Raw genomic sequence first — 13,133 nt, forward strand, 5'->3', positions numbered from 1 at the left:
CTCTGACTCCGACTCCCCTACTATTGGCACCTCTGACTCCTCTTTATGCAATTAAGTGATTGTGGTCTACGTCAGGGGTTTTCAAACTGTGGTCCGCGGACCACAAGGGGTCCGCAAGGACAAGACGGGGTCCGTGGACAGCAAATACTTTTTATGGGCAATTTGATTTTATATGTTTTTTAATCGAAATCTTTTAATTGACAATAAACCTATTTGTTAAATACTGTTAAATAAATAAATGTAAAATGTTATTTTAAGCAAATATTTATGTGTAAATTTCATAAGCGTTTATAAGGGGGTCCCTAAGGTAAAGCCTGAAATATAAAGGGGTCCACAAGTCAAAAAGTTTGAAAACCCCTGGTCTATGTATCTCATAAAGCATATGTATACGCTTGTACCTTGAGTAGGCCCCTAGGTTATAACTGATTTATATTAAAGAATAAAGATATTGTGAGTTGGAATCGATATAGTTTTACTGACTCCAGCCACTCCTTAATTGTTTCCAACTCCGACTCCACAGCCCTGCTTATAATGATAATTTTTCAGAGTGTAAGCATGGCTGTGTGGTTTTGGGTTCAGTTCTAGCTCTGGGCCAACCAATGCCCTACAGGTGAATCTGGCGAAACAGAGACTGTGGAAGCTCATTTGTGTGTTTGTGTTTGTTCCCTTCACCGTCACTTGACAATTTGTGTTGGTGCAAAAGACTGATAGAATAAGTACAAGAATTAAATAAGAAAAAAAAAAAGAGAGAACGGTGCTGGGGACGATTTGTTTGACTAAAGCCTTCAGAATGGTGCCCCAGCATGGCCACAGTTCAATGACTGAAACAGAGTAAAAGATTTTTTTTTTAAATGTTTGAGTAAGAATATTTAGACACAGAAGTTGCTTATTCAACTTCAGCTGTGTGTGTGATGGGTAGAAAGATACTGGGAAGTTCTTAGGAAGCTGTTGACTATTTTTAGCTCTAAATATTCCACCAGTTCTGTTTGTTTGTTTATTTTATGTTTTTTTTTTCGATGTTGTTAACTGAATAATTATTTATAGTCGGGATGACCTGGTGATATTGAGAAAGAAATTTCTGTGTGCTGTAGAAGATTGGAAACGTGCTGCCAACGTGTGTGTTTTGTCTGCTGTTTCTTGGTTTCACTGTATTCATGAGATTCTGTAGTTATAGTAATAGTAGTAGTAGTAGCAGCAGCAGCAGCAGCAGTGACAGATATTTGGTTGGTTCTATTGACACAGTTTCACCCTTTCAGTGTCACATTGCTTAAAGCAGTCAATTGAACATCTGTACAGTTAAAAATAATTGACTGGTGGCTCATTAAGAAAACGTAAATTCAGTAATACCCACTCACCTCTTTCTTCTCTGCCTCCTCCCCTCCTCCTTTAGTCTTTATTGTGTACTCCCCAACCACTGCACTCAATTACTTAATTATTCCCCTTCCTTTTCAGACTTTTGGAATTCCTTCCTTGTTTATGTTATTCCAAGATGTCAAACAGTCTTGGAGTACTTTCAAAGGATCATAATCACTATCTTTGCCTCCTCTGGTTTACCAAGAATACATTTCTGAACTGTATTAGTCTAATCTGTTAACCCGTGAGATTTGACTAAAGGGTGACGTGTGTGACAGTGAAAGAGTTAGTCTCCCTCATTATTACTTTTAATTAGTTTGGGTGTTAAAAGCAGTGGAGTAACTGATATGGTAGAATACCTGGCAGACTAAATTACTTTCTCAATACATTTCCATTCCTTGATTTTCGGTGCTCAAATATCACTGAAGTTGGTAAAATAATCGGCTCGTCTTTGTTTACATGTATGATCAGTGTTTCACCCATAACCATCCTGACGTTTAGTAGAATCACTACATTGCCGGTGCTTATATATATATGTGTAAAGATCCAAGGATCAAGGTGTAGGAAGTTAGTAAGCTTCAAGCAGTCCATAGAAGGTATAAAATAACTTTCAGGAACAATAATGTTTCATTGACATAAAAGGTTGTAAATTTTTCTCATATTGAAAGTCAATAAACTGAAGTTATTTTATAGTTAACGGTTAGCAGCTATGAAACAGGTGTAGTCTAGGTTTTATCTACTCCATTCCCTAAATTTGGATATATATATATATATGTAAAATGTGAGTGTGATTGTGTTTAATAAACATAGACACAGGAGTGGCTGTATGGTAAGTAGCTTGCTTACCAACCACATGGTCCCGGGTTCAGTCCCACTTCGTGGCACCTTGGGCAAGTGTCTTCTACTATAGCCTTGGGCCGACCAAGCCTTGTGAGTGGATTTGGTAGATGGAAACTGGAAGACGCCCGTCGTGTGTGTATATATATATATATATATATATATAGTGTGTGTGTGTGTATATATGTGAGTCTGTGTTTCTATGTCTGTTTGTCCCCACAACATCACTTGACAACCAATGCTGGTGTGTTTACGTCCCCATAACCTAGCGGTTCGTCAAAAAAGATTGATAGAATAAGTACTAGGCTTACAAAGAATAAGTCCTGGGGTCAATTTGCTTAACTAAAAAGGCGGTGCTCCAGCATGGTCGCAGTCAAAGGACTGAAACAAGTAAAAGAGCATTTAGTTTTGCTGTGAAATTAGGTCCTACAGTTCAATAAAGAGTGCTATTTCTTTTCAACGGTTTGGAAGGCAGAAGCAAGCAATTATTGACAAATCAGTTTTATTCTCATTCATGTTGCCAAAGCCCCCTGGTGGTCTAATCATGGAGCTTAATTTCATGGCATCATAATCCACAAATTAAGATCAAGGTCGCACACGCACACACACAAGCATTTTGTACTTGCTTCAGTCATTAGACTGTGACCATGCTGGAGCACTGCTTTGAATTTTTATTCAAATGAATCGACTCCAGTACTCCTTTTTAAAGCCTGGTATTTGTATTGGTCTCTTTTTACTGAACTGCTAAGTTACAGGGATGCAAACACACCAACACTGGTTGTCAAGCAGTGGTGGTAGGGGACACAAACAGAAAGACACACATAGACATTATATATATATATATATATATATATATATCATCATTTAACGTCCACTTTCCATGCTAGCATGGGTTGGATGATTTGACTGGGGACTGGTGAAGCAGATGGCTACACCAGGCTCCAATCTGATTTGGCAGAGTTTCTACAGCTGGATGCCCTTCCTAATGCCAACCACTCAGAGAGTGTAGTGGGTGCTTTTACGTGCCACCAGCACGAAGGCCAATATATATATAATTGTTAAAGAGGACAACAAATGTTAAGGCAAGGCAAACATCTCAAGTCATATACATCATTATTATTATTGGAAAACAATTCAGTCTTACAGCTGTTTCTGGGATATCCAAGAGTATGGGATATTTTGTCATCAGAGACAAATAGGGAAAATGGGAAAGGTATAGATTAATGAAATGATTACATAGAGGACAGGAGTAAAGGAATAAAGAGATGAAGAGAGAGAATAAAAAAGAAGCATAAACGTTCACAGTTCAACTTTCCGATGTTGCAGAAATAAGTGCATAAGCCCTCGTAATCCGTTACAGCACTTACCTAACATACCTAATCGTTTAGATCACCTGTGAACTAACTCCCCATACTTTGTATGTGTGTGTGTGTGTATATATATATATATATATATATATATTTGCAAATTGATGTCTGTGGAGTGTTTATAAAATGCTTCCAGCAATTTCTACTCCCATTATGTGTATTTTTACTTCTGTGTTATGTGTGTATATTCCATCACATTTGGTATACTCTTGTTGTTCCTATAGTAAGGTGTGTATCCTTGAGCTTGTAATGTATGTGTGGTTGTGTGTGTGTATATATATGTGTGTATATCATTGCTCTTGTAATGTGTATTCTCGCTTCCTAGTTACAGTATATGTATCCCTGCTCCTGCATTAAGCTCTGTTCTATCTTCCCATGACAACTATGTTGTAAGCATCAACTATAAGGGTCTCAGTCTCTCTCTCTCTCACATTCTTCCTCCCTCAGTGTTAAGCTGCTGAACATTATGAGCATATGGCTGTTCAGTGCAAGTTATTGTCTACTGACTGATTTTTGTCACTTAAGCTCGCAAGGAATGAAGCCAGTATGCTCCGTTGGATGTGTAATGTCAATGTGAATACCCGTCAGAGTGTAAGTATCTTGAGAGAAAAGCTGAACATTAGAAGCATCAGTTGTGGCGTGCAAGAGAGACGATTGCGCTGGTATGGACATGTGGTGAGAATGGAGGAGGATAGCTGCGTGAAAAAGTGCCACACCCTAACAGTTGAGGGAACCCGTGGAAGAGGTAGGCCCAGGAAGACCTGGGCTGAGGTGGTGAGGCAAGACCTTCGTACATTGGGCCTCACCGAGGCGATGACTACGGACCGAGACCTTTGGAAATGGGCTGTGCGTGAGAAGACCCGGCAAGCCAAGTAAGATCGTTGCCAGTGCCCCTGGACTGGTTCTTGTGCGGGTGGCACATGAGATGCACCATTTTGAGCGTGGCCGTTGCCAGTACCGCCTGACTGGCTCCTGTAGGATTTTCGAGCGAGATCGTTGCCAGTGCCCCTGGACTGGCTTGTGCGGGTGGCACATAAAAGACACCATTTCGAGCGTGGCCGTTTTCGTGCGGGTGACACGTAAAAGCACCCACTACACTCTCTGAGTGGTTGGCGTTAGGAAGGGCATCCAGCTGTAGAAACTCTGCCAAATCAGACTGGAGCCTGGTGTTGCCATCCGGTTTCACCAGTCCTCAGTCAAATCGTCCAACCCATGCTAGCATGGAAAGCGGACGTTAAACGATGATGATGATGATGATGATGATCTGTGTGCTATTTGACACTTGTGTTCTGGTTGACTGATCTGCTGAAGTAAATATATAGGCAGAGAGAAAGGTGGAGGTTTGCATGATTTTCTTACCTGTGATAGACCTGTTCTATATAATTGATTTTTAGTGTTGCTTTTTTCTATTCTTGAACCTAACAAGTTCAATGTCTTTTAGATATAAAGAATAGCATATCAAGGTAATATTGTTGATTTCAATAGTCTTCTTAGCTGCCTTATGCATGTACAATGGTGTGTGTGTGTGTGTGTGAATAAGAGAGAGAGAAGTGCATGTGTATGTAGCCTGTTAGTCTTTCCATTGTAGAAGAGAAAAAAAAGAAAAGAAAAACTGCCATGATCAGATCAAATCAAAAGAATGTAAAAGAGGTGGTTAGGCTTTGTCTCATGGGTTCATTGTTCGCAAAATTATTGTGAATTGTTGCAAGGAAGGGTGTGATTTGTATCCACCTGTTGGCAGTTAAATTGATTTTATTTCGCTTCTTGTTTGTGAGGATGTAATCCCTTTCGTATTTTGGATTATTTTGTCAAATGTATTGCTTGTTTATTCACATTGTTTTGAATTTAATCATGCATTATGTCATAGCTTTGAGATTTCAATGATGCGATTGTTTAGTTTTAGAATGACATTGTAGGGTAGGTGCGAGAGGTCAGATCTGGCCAGTTTGAACATAAAACAGGTTGGGCTGCATGTCATCATCATCATCATACGTCCATTTTCCATGCTGGCATGGAATATTTTTTATTTTAATTTATTCTTTCTTTTTGTGGGGGTCTTGGAAACAAATCACTACTGCTTTTATTTATTTATATATATATATATATATATATATATATATATGTATTGTATTGTTACTTGTTTTACAGTACCGCCTGACTGGCCTTCGTGCCAGTGGCACGCAAAAGCATCCACTACACTCTTGGAGTGGTTGGCGTTAGGAAGGGCATCCATCTGTAGAAACTGCCAAATCAGATTGGAGCCTGGTGTAACCATCTGGTTCACCAGTCCTCAGTCAAATCGTCCAACCCATGTTAGCATGGAAAGCGGATGTTAAACGATGATGATCATTAGTGCCCCTGGATTGGCTTGTGCGGGTGGCACGTAAAAGACACCATTTCGAGCGTGGCCGTTTTCGTGCGGGTGACACGTAAAAGCACCCACTACACTCTCTGAGTGGTTGGCGTTAGGAAGGGCATCCAGCTGTAGAAACTCTGCCAAATTAGATTGGAGCCTGGTGTTGCCATCCGGTTTCACCAGTCCTCAGTCAAATCATCCAACCCATGTTAGCATGGAAAGCGGATGTTAAACGATGATGATCATTAGTGCCCCTGGATTGGCTTGTGCGGGTGGCACGTAAAAGACACCATTTCGAGCGTGGCCGTTTTCATGCGGGTGACACGTAAAAGCACCCACTACACTCTCTGAGTGGTTGGCGTTAGGAAGGGCATCCAGCTGTAGAAACTCTGCCAAATTAGATTGGAGCCTGGTGTTGCCATCCGGTTTCACCAGTCCTCAGTCAAATTGTCCAACCCATGTTAGCATGGAAAGCGGACGTTAAAGGATGATGATGATGATGATGATGATGTAGTATAGTAGAAGACACTTGCCCAAGGTGCCACAGAACCTGGAATTATGCAGTTGGGAAACAGGCTTCTTACCCACACAGCCACCCATTGAGGATCTCTGTAGAATAAATGATAGTAAAATTATATAAATAGATTTGTAAAAGATGTTATCAAAGAAGATGCACTTGCAGTGTGATGGTGGTGGTATCTTAACCATCTCTGTCACCAACCTGCCTAAGAACCCCTCTTCCGTCTGGTTATATGTGACAAGCTTCCTATTTTAAATCTGATCTGAAGAATTCCATATTAATTTATGTTCTGAACTCCAGTTTAATAACAATGGTTATTTTATTAAATTCTTCATTATCAAATTTGAAACGTAGGCAATGTAATTTCAACAGAAATGAAATAAGAAAAGGTTTAATATTTGTGTGATTGAAGAAATTTCTCTAAAACTGTCAGTATGCTGTGATGTCAATGTTTTTTATGTTACTCCCCCCACCACCACCACCATCACCACTACTTTGTCATCATATTCTTCCTTTCTCAAGTTCCATATTTTTTAATCATTCTTTTACATAAATTCCATTCCTGGAAAAAAAAAAGAAGCATTTTTCTTTCTTTTAGTTCTTTATTAAAAACTTGTCTTATTTCTTTAAATAGTCATGTGACTTTTGTTGTCATTGTTGCTGCTGCAACTGCCCTTTTTTTTCTGTTTTTTTATTTTTATTTTTAGCTTCCCTGTTATTCCCCCCTCTTCTTTCTGTAGTCTTATTCTCCCATTATTTCATCACCAATGACACATTCCCTAATACACACTCCCTCCTCTCACCAATATACACCTCTACCCATATAGAAGGAGAGAAAGAGAACTTGCTTTAATTGAATTATTTATCCCCAATTAACATTGAGAATGCTTTCAAAGTCAGCTTCTTTCTATTGTACGAAAAAAAAAAAAAATTTATTTCCGTTTTTCATCATCGTAATTGTTATTAAATTACAAAAGTCAGTTTTTTTTATTGTTGATTTCATTGTTATTATTATTAGGGAGGCAAAACTGGTTGAATCGTTAGTGTTGGGATAAATAATTTACAGTATTTCTTCCAACTATAAGCATTCCTGGTTCAAATCTCTCTGGGGTCAGCTTTGCTTTTTATCCTTTCAGGGTCAGTAAAAGTACCAGTCAAGTGTTGGAGTTGATGGTATCAACTAACCTCCCTCTTCTCCAAATTGCTGGCCTTGTATCTAAATTAGAAACCATTATTATTTAATTAGAGTAAAAATTAATATTATTAAATATCAATTTCGACCAGTGGTCAGCATACTTAAAAAACATCCGAGGACCGTGATTTCTATTTAGATATAAAGAATAGGAGAGACCACTATGTGGATCCATGTATGCTAAAAATAGACACCAAACTGTCTTCCCATGAAATTTTGCTAATTTGAGATTTCGTGGTAAGACGGTGTGACATCTATTTTTAGCATACAAGGGATCCACATAGTAGTCTCTCATTGTTTACATTATTATTATTATTATTATTATTATTAATTATTATTAAGAGGTGAGTTAGCCAAGTTTTGCTAGTGTCAGAATAAACACTCTGCGGAATTTCTTTCAACTCTATGCATTTTGAGTTCAAATTCCACCTCGGTAAACTTTGCCTTTTATCCCTCTGAGGTTGATGAAAATAAAAGATCAATCATGTACTGGGGTTCATGGCATTGACTAGCTCCCTCCCTTTCTTCAGAACTGCTGGCCTTGTACCTAAATCAGAAACTAATTAAGATAAGGTAACAAGCTGGCAGAATCGTTAGCACACCGGCCAAAATGCTTAATTGTATTTTGTCCCTCTTTACATTCTGAGTTCAAATTGCGCTGAGATCAACTCTACTGTTCATCCTTTCGGGGGTTGTTAAATTAAGTACCAGTTGAGTTCTGGGGTTGATGTAATCAGCTAGCTCCCACCCCTAAAATTCCCGGCCTCGTGCATATAGTAGAATGGATTATTATTATTATTAATGATATGGCGGTGAACTGGCTGAATCGTTAGCACGCTGAGCAAAATGCTTAGTGCTATTTTGTCTGTCATTACATTCTGAGTTCAAATTCTTCTGAGGTTGACTTTGCCTTTCATCCTTTCAGGGTCGATGAAATAAGTACCGGTTGAGTATTGGGGTTGATGTAATCGATTAGCCCCCTCCCCCAAAATTTCGGGCCTTGTGCCTATAGCAGAATTATTATTAAAGATGATGGATGCTAGTATTAATAGAATACTGACTGCATAAAATGTCTGATTTTTCTGTGTTCCATTTGATGTGTACACTGCATTTAATGGGCAACCTGTTGCATTTGCCATGTACCCTGCATTCAGTTTTGTCAGAGAATTGACAAACACTTGACCTGTTGTAAAAGTTAAGCAAATAAAAATTGAAGCAAGTTTTCTCTCCATTTATGGTTGGTATTTGAATACATTTTGTGCTATTACTTCAATGACTGTTGCTGCTACTGCAACTTCAAGCCAACAAAATAAAAGAAAAAAAGAAAACAAAGACATCTACAAGGGTTGTCTGTCCTGCTAGAAATAGCTGTCAAATTATCTTCAAAGTACAATCTACCGTCTTGAAAGGGACAAAATAGATTATTTAACCCTTTTGATACCAACCTGGCTGAAACTGCCTCGGGCTCTGTAGCACAAATGTCTTATAAGTTTTGAATTAAAATCTTCCACCAAACCTTAGTCACAATTCATGTTCCTAACACTAGCTTAATGATAACAAAGTTGTTTTACTAAATTCTTTGTTATATTTAAAATTAATTGAAAGAAACACAGAGCATCTCAAAATAAATTTGGTAACAAAAGGGTTAATCCTTGATACACCAATGTCTGAGAAATGCACTTGGGTGGTCATTGATGGAATGCCAGCTAGAATGTGAAGACCATCCAGTGGTTGCAGCTCGGACTTGGTCCTGGAGATGTTAAGTCTGCTGGAACAAGGTTGACCTGAAGTTCTATATCTCAAAGTAACTGTGTGGGTTGTCTTTTATCAGTATTGCTGTGGAGGGTTTTATCAAATAAATCAACCCCAGTACTTTTTTTTGTTTATATCTGGTATTTAGTCTATCAGTTTCTTTTGTCAAACTGCTAAGTTATGGGAACATAAGGAAATCAACACTGGTTGTCAAGCAGTGATGGACACAGATGCACACACTCTCTCTTGCATGCAACAGACTTCCACAGAATTCCTATCTACCAAATTCACTCAGAAGGTACTAGTTGACTTGATCAGAGCCAATCTGGGGCTGAGTAACATTTATTATACCTTGAATATTCATGTTCAGAACATTATTTAATGTGTATATGCAGAGCTCAAGATACCCGACATTGAAAATGAATTCTAAAGAGAAACGGTTATCATAGAGAGGTTGAGACAGACCAGGAATATAAATGTAGAACTGCAAGAATTAAGTGGATGTTACCAAATTCTCTTTATCCTTATTAATACTGAATCATTTGTTTTTTTTTCTTTTAATTTTACAGATGAGAGGAAACTAACTGAGAATGAGTTACCACTGGTGATCCAACTGAACTGGGGCACTGATATGAGAGATGGACGTTTCTTACTGAAATGTGAAAATGCAATAACTGCAAAGGTGAGTGGGTGGTGTCATGTTTGGAATACCCTTCTTAGCATTTTTATCTTTTGCTTATTCCGACACTTCTGTAACGGTCCTCATCATCCTGAACATCATTAGAGAAGTTCTAATTTTCAGATAATTATGAACCGTTTAATGAATGTAATGATTGTGGAAGTGGGAAGAACTGCAAGTCAACTGGAACTAGAAACCAAGATCTTGTCACTTCACATGAAAACCAAGTGATTTTCTGTTGGAATTAAGTTAAATGGTTACAGCCAGTTTCATTTACAGAATTAATTTTTCTCATTTGCTCAAATATTTGCTTCGCAAAAGACCTGACAGCGTATGTCTGTGCTTTTGTTAGTAGTTTACTCATGAATGTAATTATTAGTTGGTGTATAGACGTTTTAGTGTGTATGAGTGCACCAGAAGAAGAAAAGTATATGTGGAGTATTAAGTTTTGAGTACAGAGATACTGGGCCTCACTGAGGAAATGACAAGGGATCGGGAGTTCTGGCGATTTGCTGTACTTGAGAAAAGGCATCAAGCTAAGTAAAATTACTGTCATCCATCCATACATACAGGCTTGTCTTTTACAGGTGCCAGTTCCAAATAAAATGCACTTGTGCCGGTGGCACATAAAAAGCACCCAGCACACTGTAAAGTGGTCGGCATTAGGAAGGGCGTCCAGCTGTAAAAACCATATCAAAAGAGAAGTCTTCTGCCTAGACGTCCAACCCATGCCAGCATAGAAAATGAATGTTAAATGATAATGATGATGACCTGGCTGCATCCATCAATACTTGACTGCATCTGCCACAGCCCGGTTGCATCCGCCTGGACCTAGTTGTGTCCACATGGTCTGTGCCATATGTTCACAAGATTTGGTTTGCCAGAAAGCTGCCAATTTTCCATTTATCTCCGTTACAAAGTGACTCCATTCATTACCTTGACTCTTAAACAACTGCTCTCATCTCGTCCTCATATCTTGTTATGACAGTCTCTTCCGTTGCTTCAACTTCTCAGCAGCTATAGTGTTGCTGTGACTGCAAGGACACTGTTTTATTTTGACATGCCGTCTGTTCAAACAAAATCTGCCTGGTTTTTAACAGTTGTTTATGAAAAATGTGTCTGGTTGGTTGGGAGACTGGAGTGGGGGGTCAGTAACGCTTTTAAATACTCCTACCTGAATAAAAGATTTCAAACCAGGCGGAGGGCTATTGTGTCTGTCTGGTGGTGGTCATGGGTAGATATTAACTCTAGTACCTTTCAGTTAATATATAGATAAGTCTTTTGAACGTGATGCAGTGAAGTTCTGGTAGTTATTATTTTCTTTTGTAATCATTCTAATCAGTTATTCAGCTTTAGTTTCAAGTTCAATGTTTATTGTATTTATAGTAAATCACTTTTTTTTAACTTTGTGATGTAAATAACAATTTTCTATTGTTATTGTTGATGTTCAGACTCAACCTAGCCATGATTGAGCAGACAAGTATTCTTCTCACAACTCTCATTTTTTTGTCAAAGTGTATCAAGGTCTACATTAGCCAATATATCCTTCCATTTTAAAAATGAAACAGTCGGATTGTTTGAGAAAGATTTAGTTGCTATTTCCAGCATTTCAGGTGGCCATATTCAATGCTGCTGGTTTACTAAAAGCTTATATTCAATGTTGCTAGCTTACTAAAAGCTGTACAAATCTTGACTTCCATTGTGGAGCCTGATATCTTTAAGATTTAGAATTTAAAATGTTGCCCTCTCTGTCTCTCCATTGTAATAAAAACAAGTATTTATTTTACTTGAGTGAGGTTTTACTCCTGTTATTAGTGAAACAGGTCAGTCCTTTTCTGGCCTCTAATTTCTTCTATATCAAAGCTGGTAGAAAGTGATGTGGGAGCTGTATGGAGATTTAGCTATAATAATCAGAGCAAATGATAACAGAGACCTCATTAGCTTCGTGTTTGCAGTCAGATTAAATTAAGGTCCAAATAAATTCACACAGTCTGTTACTAGCTGACTAATTCTAGGGGTTTCTTTAATATGTTTATATAGCATATTTTCGCAATAGTAGTGTGTGTGTGTGTGTGTATTCTGCATACACTAACAGATTTGATCCAGTAAAAGGAGTATTTTTGCTATATAAAGCTTCCACTCTCTACACTGATATCACCCTCAGTCAATGGGGATGTTAGTCTTGCAGGCTGTATGGTGCCTTAACTAGTGCTGTTGCCACAATGGAAGCACCCAGTACATGATTTAAAGTGGTTGGCTTTAGGAAGGGCATCCAGCTGTAGAAACCACACCAAAACAGACATGGGAGCATAATGCAGTCTTTAGAACCCTTTGGATCTTGTCAAATCATCCGACCCATGCGAGTTTGGAAGGCAGCATTAAAAGATTTTTTTTTTTTTAATGAAATAATGGGTCTGTTTTTAGTGCTGAAATATGTGTAGATTTTTTTTGTTTCTCTATAACATTAACTGTTCCTCACACTTAATAAATATGACATCTATCTATTTTTATAATCATTTCAGGATGAGTTTTTTGAGATAGAAAGGGATGTTGGAGGGTTCAAGAGAAAACTGTCGAAACGGGAGAAAAAAGAGAAAAAGAAGAGAGAGAAGGAGAGATTAAGAAACAAAGAGAATTTGGAGAAAGATGCCACCCTTGCAGAGAAACTTTACACAGATGTGCCAGAAAACAGTTTTACTCGGAGTATCTCTAACCCCGAGGCTGTTATGCGACGCCGACGCCAACAGAAAGTAGAAAAACGCCTGCAGGAGTTCCGTAATGAAGAAGGAGGTTCAGAATCTGGTAAGAATTCTTTGATTTTATTTATTCATTCATGAATAGCATGTTCTGTCAGGTCAGCGCCAGGCTAAACCCTTTACAGCATTTAGTCTGGTCTCTTGACATCTTTAAATCCTTACAGAGTTTACGAAGATGTTTAATCACTCTAAGGTCGACAAAAATCAATACGAGTAAAATATTGGGGGGGTTTCACAGTTATAGGAATATACTTCTATACTTAGAGGACATTTTACTTCTATTAAGAATAACCTCTTCAATTCTTTCTCTTCCTCGTTAAC

The 13,133-nt window shown here is 38.3% G+C and overlaps 1 protein-coding gene across 11 annotated transcripts in view; it reads left to right on the top strand.

Moving 5' to 3' along the window:
- Positions 1-13,133, top strand: part of LOC106880869 (uncharacterized) — a 152,776-nt gene that overhangs the window by 76,766 nt on the left and 62,877 nt on the right. For all 11 annotated transcript variants that reach the window (XM_089358968.1, XM_089358972.1, XM_089358974.1 and 8 more), the window contains 2 exons: positions 9,947-10,059; positions 12,579-12,858. In XM_089358968.1, the coding sequence (XP_089215094.1) occupies positions 9,947-10,059; positions 12,579-12,858 (393 nt within the window). The remainder of the gene's footprint in view (positions 1-9,946; positions 10,060-12,578; positions 12,859-13,133) is intronic.

This window comes from Octopus bimaculoides, chromosome 10 (genome assembly GCF_046866305.1).
Source record: "Octopus bimaculoides isolate indiv1 chromosome 10, ASM4686630v1, whole genome shotgun sequence".
NCBI lineage: Eukaryota > Metazoa > Mollusca > Cephalopoda > Octopoda > Octopodidae > Octopus > Octopus bimaculoides.